Source organism: Lactuca saligna, chromosome 1, assembly GCF_052625555.1.
Source record: "Lactuca saligna cultivar CGN05327 chromosome 1, ASM5262555v1, whole genome shotgun sequence".
Classification (NCBI taxonomy): domain Eukaryota; kingdom Viridiplantae; phylum Streptophyta; class Magnoliopsida; order Asterales; family Asteraceae; genus Lactuca; species Lactuca saligna.
This window is the reverse complement of record NC_136417.1, coordinates 53,828,411-53,839,967: the sequence shown is the minus strand read 5'-3', so window position 1 is coordinate 53,839,967 and position 11,557 is coordinate 53,828,411. Positions and strand designations below refer to the sequence as shown.

General features: G+C 29.8%; 1 protein-coding gene across 1 annotated transcript; it reads left to right on the top strand.

Moving 5' to 3' along the window:
- Positions 1 to 8,163: 8,163 nt before the first annotated feature.
- LOC145036381 (uncharacterized) lies at positions 8,164 to 11,196 on the top strand. Its single transcript, XM_078984828.1, has 9 exons — positions 8,164 to 8,603; positions 8,684 to 8,870; positions 8,973 to 9,106; positions 9,248 to 9,360; positions 9,459 to 9,696; positions 10,223 to 10,378; positions 10,456 to 10,535; positions 10,732 to 10,781; positions 10,887 to 11,196. Exons 1-9 carry the CDS (start codon positions 8,217 to 8,219, stop codon positions 11,021 to 11,023), a joined length of 1,482 nt encoding a protein of 493 aa, XP_078840954.1. The 5' UTR covers positions 8,164 to 8,216; the 3' UTR covers positions 11,024 to 11,196.
- Positions 11,197 to 11,557: the final 361 nt, after the last annotated feature.

Genomic DNA, 11,557 nt, shown 5'->3' with positions numbered 1-11,557 from the left:
TGAGTATTTTGAAATAAAGTTAACAAATAAAAATGGTTGTGAGAATGAGTTCTACATAGGAAAATGAGCAAACTATTAGTGGATTCATAAGCATAGATGCATAATGTGTTACAAGCTTTTATGTATGGTTTACTCTAACACCTACATGTGCACATGGGTGCAAATCTTGGATTTCATGAACCAAAGTCTCCAAACTTTTATGTCTGTGTGACCTAAGGACATGAATGTAACTCCAAAATCTTGAGTTCGTGCAGGCCATGTTTTGGCAAACTCTTATAGATTTTTTAACTAATGCATTAAATATAACTTAATGCGCAATTACTTCATTTAATTTCAAAGTAATGATTTAATTTCAAAGTAATGAGTATATTTACATTGATCGGTATATAAAGAGACATGATTCTCATTCAAATATAATTTTAAAAAAAATACTTTCTGCACACATTTTTCATTGATCTTTTTTAGGTAACTGATCTAATCCGACAGTACACAGTGCTTCAACTGTTGTATCCTAGGAAAGAAATGCTAATTTGTTTAAGAGTATCATGTCTAACACAAGCCTCAATATTCCATTTACTACTAACGATATCTTGCATATACAAGCTCATTACAGTAAAACACATAGAAGAACTAACAAATATTGTTTAATTCACACTACTTTAAGTAAACATTTTTTTTTCCATAAAGTAAACATTTTTTTTTCCATAAACGAACAACATGTTCCTTATATATAAGAATTATATCTAAAATTGAGTCACCCAATGCGTTATTTATATAGACAATAAATATCAGCATAAACTCATAAGCAGATGAACAACCCAATCTCTTACAATACACGTTGAAGACACAACAAATTAAAAGACATTTAAGTAGCTTAATACAACACCCACAATAATTTGCATCCGCCTCTCAGCAAATAGTCACTTCCAATTGATTAACACGTTGGAAAATGACCCATTACCACACATTATTTTTCGCAAATAGTGTTAGATTAAACATGTCATGTTGTGTACAATTGCAGTGCTTCCAATCAACACAAATGTTCTTAAGTTATATAGAATATATATGATGCTTGTAATAAAGAATTTAAATAATCATACTAAAATAGATAACTTGTATATTGTGTTTATGATTTATGAATAATAGTTTTTCATAAAACTCTCGAGATAACTTTTCTCAAAATAATTACTTTTTTCGTTCATATATAAATTTAAAGTTACAAAAATTAATAATTAAAAAAATCTCTACAAAGATCGTAAGGTTTGGAAATCTCAAATTTAGATGTTTCTCATGTTTGCATTGAAATGTATTAGCTAGTATAAAATAAAATCACAATACTATAGTTTTTTATTATATACCTCGTGTTCATTAGGGCATATCTCGAAGAAGTTTTAAGTTGAAACGTTAAAAATTTAGCTTATAAATTAATTTTTGGGTTTTCCAGTATAATTCATATTTATTATACATATGGTTTTATATTATACTATAAGATTATTAAAATATGAACCGAATGTCCCGTCACCATCGAAAAGAAAGAAACAGACTATAAATTGAGACGGAAAAGAAAAAGAGACCATAAATTGATAATATAATTTGGAGATTAGTTACTCCTAATTATAGTTTTTCTTCCTAATTTACAAATTAATGGGTGAATAATTTGTAAAGGTGCCATGATCTAACATCATGACAAGTAACCCATCTCTTTCAATCTCTATACATTATGTTAAACATATATTTAATATGCTTATTATCAGATAAATCCATGTATCTAAGGCTACGATAAATCCCTCTCAATATGCATTTTCATATAACTAAAAGGAATAAATTAAATATAATTCTAGTCTATCGTAGTCTTCAAGAGAGCGTTTATTTAGCCAAGAAAACGATTTATCATCTTTGATTGATGAAGGCTGAACCACAAGCCAAATGATATTTTAGTTGTTCGTTCACGATATATATATATATATATATATATATATATATATATATATATATATATATATATATATATATATATATATATATATATATATATATATATATATATATATATATATATATATATTCCATGTAGCTAATAAAAATCATTAGTTTTCTATAAATCACAACTTAACATGTCTTTAATTAGTCATATAATTTAATGTAACTTTATGTTGATACGAGCGTTTTATAAAAATAACTAAAAAAAATTTTAAAATATAAAATTATATGATGTATATAGAACACGTTATTGATTTTAAATACAAGTAATTAGTAAATTTGAAAAACTATAAATTAGTTTTTTAATAAACATTACTTGAATTAGTTTTTGTGTTTTTGGATATTTTTTTATTTTAATTAAAAACTAAAAGTACACTGCCAAATGAAACTTTTTTTTTAAGATTTTTCTGAAAACTCTAAAAAAAAAACAAGTAATAACCATTAGAGTTAACAATCAGTGGTGGAGTTACATGAGGCGTCGGGATATTACAGCATCCCCAAAAAATGTTTTATATATATATATATATATATATATATATATATATATATATATATATATATATATATATATATATATATATACTAGCCGTATACCCGCGCAAAGCGGCGGCGAAAAATAGTTACTCATTCGGCAATAAGTTCTATACAGAAACATGTTAGATTTCAAGTAACACAAAACATATGCATATTGTTATCAATCGGTTTTACGACAACAAATAAATGTAACCCTCGCAATACAAAAGAAACTAAATATTTTGGTGTTTAGTGTACGTTTATAGTCCTTCATTTTAGAAATTAGGGCACATCCAATTTATGCTTTTGGAATCCATTATACACACATTGTGTGCAGTTTGCAATGGTCCGAACGTCAATCGATTGAAATTTAAAGAAAAAAATTACAATTTTAGAATTTAAAAAAAAAAAACAATTCCAAATTGTGTAAGAGAATTTGCATGTAGCATTTACGAGCTGTTTGGTCATTCAAGCATTGTTTATACATAAGGCATTGAAAGTTTGTAATGTTATCGCCTACTACTTTCGAAGTGTATTGCTTAAAAAAATATATTGTAAGAAAATGAAAACAAGAAAACAAACAGGGAATACATAAGTGATAAGGAATCTCAATGAATTAGATCAGGTGAGTCATGACAGTCAAACAATGCAATAAGAAAATTAATATATATACCAGATCTCAATTGACATGTATAAGAATCAGGGTATATATATTCCAAAACTTTAGTTGACTATATATTAGCTTGAACATTCTCTATTGTATACCCTCCACCTCCATTACCTACAAATTGAGTAAAAAAGAAATGTTAGGCCTGACATTATTTGTGTATAAGCAAGTCTGTGAAGCAAAAAACTCATTCAATATTTTAAAAATCAAATTCAAATATAAACACATGTGTGCACTCCTCAATCAAACCCATTTCTGAAAGAGGGGGAGGGGTTGGGGGAATATTATCAGTTTTGAGAGAAATAGTAATGTCATTAATATCTTTTGCAACAAAACAACCTATTCTTCAAAATTTAAGACACACTAAGCCCATTAGACTCGACAACCTACATGTATAATTTATAAAAATGATTGTTTTACCCTATTCTCGGTTCATCTTATTATTCAATAAACATAATAGCCAAATTTAATTACATTCAGAACTTCTTGCTTCAGTGACCATCACAAGCTACAAGATATGAAGAAAAAAAACTGAAACTAAATCATAACAACTTACGTATATGATAAACTCGCCACCACCTGTGATAAACCTTGAGAGGCATAACCCACATGAGTAACAACAAAGCCAAAAAAAAGCTTAAAACTGAACTCCCTTTACCGTGTTACCTTCGAAAAATATGGACGTGTCCTGATTCACCCAAGCTGTTGTTGCATGCTATTTTTCTTCAACATTATCTTCAAAACTAAGATTATTATTGCACAATAGCCATAAATGTTGAAGAAATGAGTCAAAAGCTATTAGTCCACTATACACTTTTGATGCCCAATATAGTATATAATATATCCCGTATCAAACATGAATGCGTAACAAATACTCTTTATTATTAAAGGAAAAAACAGACTATTTGTGATTATTTTTCTGAAATAGATGAAGCCGGAAAAAAAACCTAAACTAATACCTGAATTTTTTACTAATAATGGCTTAAAGAATCATTTTAGGAACAATTTAGAACAAATACCTACATGATCATTATAGAATCCGATAGATTGTGGGAAATAAAAAAAAAATCATAGTTCAAGACTTTTGAACTCCTTTAGTCATCATATAATAAAATAGACACTAAAAAAAATTAGAAAATATGAAATCCAAAATATAAGAAAAAGAGATGCTACCAGTTAGGCTTGTGATGACTGGTCGAAGTTCCTCTCCCCATTGACTTAGACTGCTCCATGACTGACAAGCTGGTGGAGGAGCAGGATATAGAGGCGAAGTAGATTCAGATCGTCCTTCAATGACAACACATAATAGAAAGGATTCAAATTTCTTAACAAACAATTTGAAATATTATAACTAAACTCATTTTCGGTGAAGTATTACCCTTAACTGAAGTAAAGCCTGTCGAGAAATATTGAACCCTTAACAACTTATTTAACACAAAATTATGTATCAGATCTCTCAAGTACTTAGAAACCAAATATCATACAAGACAATAGATTTGTGCAGAGTAATAGTGAAGAGAGAGGTTCGAGATTCTTGCATGCAAAATTTGAATAGAAACTACTTGGTGGTGAATCGATGCCGGTGGTTTCTGGATGTAGATCCAGATCCATGGTTTATGGATCTATAATCATGTTGAACTATGGATTTCATCTCTCTTTTCTCTGTTGTTGAAATGTATTCATAGCTCCACAAATATGTTAAAGTTGAAAAAAAAATATTGTATATAATAAGCAAATGACTTTAGGATGAAATCGTTGCACAAAATCATATTGCAAATTATAATTAAATTAACAAATCCTCGTGTATCTTCTCATTGGTTATTGGGGTATATCCATATTTGTAGAGCAAAACCCTACACAACCATGAGGAAATCTGAAAGAAAAATACGTGAACCTAAAATCAGAGAGAGCTAAAACATAAAACATCAAGAAATTTGAAAGCCTAATACCAAAAAACAAAACACCTTAATCAGAAAAAAGATAAATCAGAAAAACCCAAGAAATCAAGATTATTCAGAAAAAGGATAAGAATCAAGAGCCACACACGAAAGGATAAAGTTCAAAAACTTTCAATTTAGTTTACACCATATCCGCCTTCCAGAAATCTAATGATTCAAGGTCTATGATTTTCTTTATATATCTTAGATAATTGAAGTCATAAATCTGAAATATGTTTATGATTAAACATACCAGGTCCAGAACATGGAATTGATGGTGATATACGGCTAGGGTTTTTGATGCAAAGGGAGATGGAGGGACTCGATAGAGTGATGGAGAATGAAGAGTCCGAACTCATGGAAGCAAACCCACAATCAAAACTTTAAAATATATTATTTACCTCTAATTGGATAAGAAACACATTCCTCATCTTTATACTTTAAACCCCCAGGCCCCAATAAAACTCCAACTTGTTGCCGCCAATCCTTTAATCACTTCTTCTGTTTCTTCGCTTCACCATTTATTGTTGTTACAACTGCAAAAATATTCAAAATGAGAACAAAACTCCTCAAAATTACAAGTGATAAAGCTGTAAATTCAATTACATTTTGAATGAAACAATAGAGAAGGGGGGGAGTCCATTACCTAGATGACAAAACGAAGAAGACGATTGTGATTTCCATAAAAACCCTGCAAGAAAAAATTTGAATGTGTTGCGTAAAACAACAAAACCCATAAAAATCCACAAAGAGAGAGGGTGGGCTTGTTACCTGGAGGACAAAACTGAGACAATGATGGTGATTTTAATATCTTATCTCAGCATTTGATCCTGCTAATACAATTATACGAACCTGTTTAATAACTTGTAGCGCTACTTTAAAAAATGGACCATGTACCAGAGAAAAAATATAGAAAGTTTCGATTTCCTTACGTTGATGACATGGGTGACCACTGACCAGTGATTTAAGGCGGTAGTAAGAGGGAGAGAGACCCCAATGGCGGTGTCGATGCGGTGTTGTGGAGATGGTGAATAATGATCGGGATGTTAGAGAGAGTAGATAGGAGGGATGTGGTGGCGATGATAAACGGTGAGAGAGAGAGAGAGAGAGAGAGAGAGATTAGGATTTGAGAGACTGAAAATGATGGAGAAGACGGTGCCAAGTTCCTCGATTTAGAAGCTACTTTAAACAAAGGCACGAGAAACCAAATGATAAGTTTGGGCGGATTCAATTTTGTTAAGAAACATGGGGAAGGCGTCCGATATACCAGGAGGAGATAAGAGCCAAAGTAGTATAGAAAGACTTGTAGATATAATAGATAATATTATTATATTAAAGATCAGTTGTACTTTAAGCATAAATATTTGAACGTCTTAAAAAATATTATTATTTTATTCAATCTATTTTTAGTAATAGTAGGATTTCTTTTATAAGATAGTAAAGATATCAAAGTTGTAAAAATCGTTTGATGTTAATTAGTGGGTGGACTTGGGTTAAGGGATTAATCGACTATGCGGAGATTAATCGGGGACTATTAATTGTTAATTTGTTGAATTTTAAAAAATTAAATATGACTAATATCATATAAAAGTTCATAAATACCACTAATATTATAACAAAATAGGTTATTATGATTAATAAAAAACTAATCATACCTTAAAATAGTTTCTATTGAGATATAATTTGTTAAAAGTATTAAAATTTCATCAAGTTCTACTGATTCACTCATTGTGTATGCACAAATTAATCGCTAGGCGACCTTTAATCGGTTGAGTAGCGTCTAAAGATTAATCGGAAACTAGTCGGTATTTTTACTGATATATATATATATATATATATATATATATATATATATATATATATATATATATATATATATATATATATATATATATATATATATATTGTAGGCTCTGTTAAGAAGATTATATTATGTTTTTTAATTGTTGTGACAGGATAACTATATACAAGATATATTAGCAATGTTTGTATCTTTATACTAAAATTTTTTACTGATCACTATTAACAACAATTAATAAAATAAAATAAAACAAAAACAACTAAACTAAACTCTTTTCTTTTCGGCCTAATTAATGGAGTTTTTCTTTTGAGGTCGAAAAGAAAACTAGTGGTCCGAAAAAATGTAATTGGGTATCACTATGCATCGCACAACTCAGTTGTCCACTAAATTCATGAAAAAAAAAAATACGCAAAAAATAAATATGTACATCGATGGGCCACACTTTGCTTTCAAGTTATTTTCATTCTATTTTTTTCCATATGAATTAGGCTTCTTTGTAGTAATAAATAATAATATGATGTTTTTCATACTAATTCCATTACTAAATTAAAAAACAAATTCTCCTTAATAAATGAAGGGTTTTTTTGCCATTTGTCAATCTCTCATGAGTTTTGATATTTGTCATTTTGTGGTAATTTTGGAATAAATATTATACACTTGTTAATTTTTGGTTTGTTTTAATTTTTAATTAAAATCATATACTTATATATGTAAAGTATTAAATATCATATATATGATATTAAATTGTAATAAATAAGTTTATTTCTTTCTTATTTTTAAAGTTGTACATTGAAAATTATTTTATTTTTATACTTTAAGTTTAATCATTTTTTAAATCAACTCGTATAATATACGGATCTCACACCTAGTAAAATGAAATAAAATAAACCAACTTGTAATGTTGGCCAAGTATAGGAGATAGAACTAGCTACCCGATTAACAAGCCACATGCATTTGAATATCCAAGATTTTGACGTTGAACCTTATATAATTTATTTATTTTGATCCTAATTTCTCTCAACGAACAAGTTAAATAACAAATTAACCTATCTTTAGTATTATCCAAAATTTGAACCTTAACAGACAATAATAATATTTTTTAATTGAAAACAATCAATATAAAATTAATAATCCAAAGCAAACATACAAATTCGAGTATAAACTAGCAAATACTATTATGAATTCCAGGCTTATCGATCTAAATAAAACTATAACTTTTTATAAATTAATTAAAATATACCCATATAAATACTAGAATTCCTTGATGTTAATTCTTCATTCCAAGTCATACACCCCAACTCCTCAGGAGATTCAAAGAATGAGAGTTCTACTCCAATGGCTTCTCATCTTTGTTGCCACCACCTTCACCACAGAAACCATGGGCGCACCCAACAAGACTCCAAAACTTAGCCCTATCGACCCACGTTTAAGAGATCTAAACATCGATAACTTGGCAACTGTTTCTAGCGACTTAGAAACGTTTTTCTACAACCAGACACTCGACCATTTCAATTACAAGCCAGAAAGTTACACCACTTTCCCACAACGCTATGTTATCAACTCTAAATGGTGGGGTGGTGCACATAACAATGCACCGATTTTTGCTTATCTTGGAGCCGAAGGCGCCATAGATGGTGACATCAAGATCCTCGGATTTCTTCCTGAAAACGCCCCACGTTTCAAGGCTCTTATTGTGTATATAGAGGTATGTATTTAGGGTTTTATGAGCTAAAAGCAAGAGATTACAACGTATCATATTTTTCGTTTCTTTTCTTTCTATTACAGCATCGGTTTTATGGACAATCGAATCCAGTCGGGTCAATGGAGAAATCGGTGAAAAACAAGAATTTGCGTGGCTATTTCAATTCGGCTCAAGCATTGGCAGATTATGCAGAAGTACTTGAACATCTCAAGAAAAAGTTGCATGCACATAATTCTCCTATTATCGTTATGGGAGGCTCTTATGGTGGAAGTAAGTCAGCTAACCTTGAACAAAATGAATTCTTTTTACATTTATTAGACCCTTAAACTCAATTATTTATCTAATTAACCGTTGATTAAACTGAAATTTTAGTGCTTGCTTCATGGTTTCGTCTAAAGTATCCGCATATAGCGCTTGGAGCTCTAGCTTCATCGGCTCCTATTCTTTATTTTGATAATATTACTCCTGAAGATGGATATTATTCAGTCGTCACCAATGATTTCAGGGTAAAATATTGATTGTCTTTTGAATACATATCTTTTAAAGAATACCATCTATTTGGTAAAAGATTGATTATTTTTTTAAATAAATATATCTTTTGAAGAATTGAATGTTAATTAAACTGATAAATTTGATTATCTATACAGGAAGTAAGCGAAAATTGTTACACGACAATAAGAAAATCATGGGACGAGATCGAAAAAGTTGCTTCAAAACCAAATGGGCTTGCGATTCTTAGCCAAAAATTTAAAACTTGCTCGTAAGTATCAAGTAGTTTTTTTGTATTTTATTTAATTATAATAGACTGCATGTATACATTTTAGTTTAATTTAAATCATTTTCCGCATATTTGTTAAGGCCATTAAAGGATCCTGTGGACCTCACGAACTTCTTAGATTCAATGTATGCGGGTGCAGCTCAATACAATGCTCCACCTAAGTATCCGACGACCCAAATTTGTCAAGGCATTGATGGAGCAAGCAAGACCACTGATATTCTTGATCGTGTATATGCCGGCATCGTTGCATATCAAAATAAACCTTGTTATAATATGACACAGCAAGTTAGCGAAACATCTATTGGATGGCAGTGGCAAGTAAGTAATTTCACATATTGGATTCTATAGTAATCGAATCACAAAAACAACAAAAGGTCGTGGATTACGTATTTTTTAAAATGGAGTGAAGTAGTGTATATATTAATTCAAACAGAATAATTGTTTTCGAATTTGACTTGAATTTAATAATTAAAGTTAGTTTGGTATACCAAAAAACTATATATCTATATATATATATATATATATATATATATATATATATATATATATATATATATATATATATATATATATATATATATATATATATATATATATATATATATATATATATATATATAGTGCAAAAATTGTAATAAAGCACACGAACTTTTATGCATTGAGAATCTTCTTAACATATTGGTCATCTTTTTAGGCAACCACTTAAGAGTCATCATACAGTATTTCCACCATCGTAAAATATTTGCAAAATGGTCCTCATGGAGGACCATATTGTATTTACTTTCATAGGCTTTATTTGTTTTTGTTATTTTATTGGATTATTAATTTGTTCAAGTATATTTAGACTTGCAGCGAGATGGTAATGCCCATTGGTATAACTAGTAAAGTTAGCATGTTCCCAAACTCCCCTTATGATCTACAAGAATTTATCAACAATTGTAAAAAGTTGTATGGAGTTACACCTCGAGCTCATTGGGCAACAACTTATTATGGTGGACATGTACGTGTAGTACTTCTTTAATTTCTTATTTAACTTCTAGATGTTATATATATATGGTTTAATTACTTTAATTGCAGGATATAAGACTGGTGCTTAGCAAGTTTGCAAGTAACATTATCTTCTCCAACGGTTTAAGAGATCCTTATAGCAGTGCAGGGTATGTATACAGTGAAAATGAACACTTGTTATTAGAATTTAAAAGTAATAATGGAAACGAATTATGACATATATGTGCATGCTGAAAAAGGATAATGGAAAAGATTTAGGAAAAAATCAAAAAATAAATAAATAAATATATACACATGCTTTTGAATACGAATCATCACAATGTTATCTTCTCTTTTACGCCTCAGGGTATTGGAAGATATATCAGATTCTATCCTTGCCGTAAAAACAACCAACGGTATGTTTTGAAGCAATATGCATTGATAATGACTCGATATTTACTCCTAATTAACCATTTGGAAATAGTTCTTAAGTGTTTTGCATTTGCTTAATTTGCACGCAGGTTCACATTGCTTGGACATATTAAGCTCAAAAGAAGGAGATCCCGAATGGTTGGTTAAACAGCGACACGAGGAAGTACAGATCATCAAAAGATGGTTTGGAAAATACTATCACAGTCTTCGTGTATTGAAGCAATGATCTATATCATAGCGTTTATGAATGCTAATGGGAACAAGTCATTGGAGAGTAGTTAAGAATACTTATATATGTTACTAGTGGAAGTTTTATCTACTTTATTAGTCCACTTTGATTTGATTGTCGTGTTTTATGTGTCATAAATTGATAATATGAAACACTTAATTTATGCTTCATCTTTGCACTAGGTTAAGATCATACAGTTTCGCTTAAACTTTAATTTTTATTGATTATTATTATTATTTTTAAAGCAACTACAATGCATTGAATTTCATAGAGTTCAATGGATTGACATATAATTAGGGATGTCAAAAAGTCCCGTGGGATCCCGTTCTCATGGGGGCCCCGTCCCATTTGGGGCAAATTTTTAAAAAATATCGGGGGTGGGGGCAAGGTTAACACCCGTTTTAATTTCGAGGACGGGGTTGGGGTAGGCAATCCCGTCCCGAAACCCCCATGAGGACCTCGTTAATAAATTACTCATATATTTACATATATTAATTATATAAATATAATAAACAATAGCATGATTTCGAG

What these genes read in the sequence shown, in the direction of transcription:
- LOC145036381 (XM_078984828.1), top strand. Translation starts at nt 8,217, where the DNA reads ATGAGAGTTCTACTCCAATGGCTTCTCATCTTTGTTGCCACCACCTTC. An exon ending in CAACTTATTATGGTGGACAT is followed by an intron (nt 10,379 to 10,455) that starts GTACGTGTAGTA and finishes CTTTAATTGCAG; the next exon opens with GATATAAGACTGGTGCTTAG. An exon ending in TGCCGTAAAAACAACCAACG is followed by an intron (nt 10,782 to 10,886) that starts GTATGTTTTGAA and finishes ATTTGCACGCAG; the next exon opens with GTTCACATTGCTTGGACATA.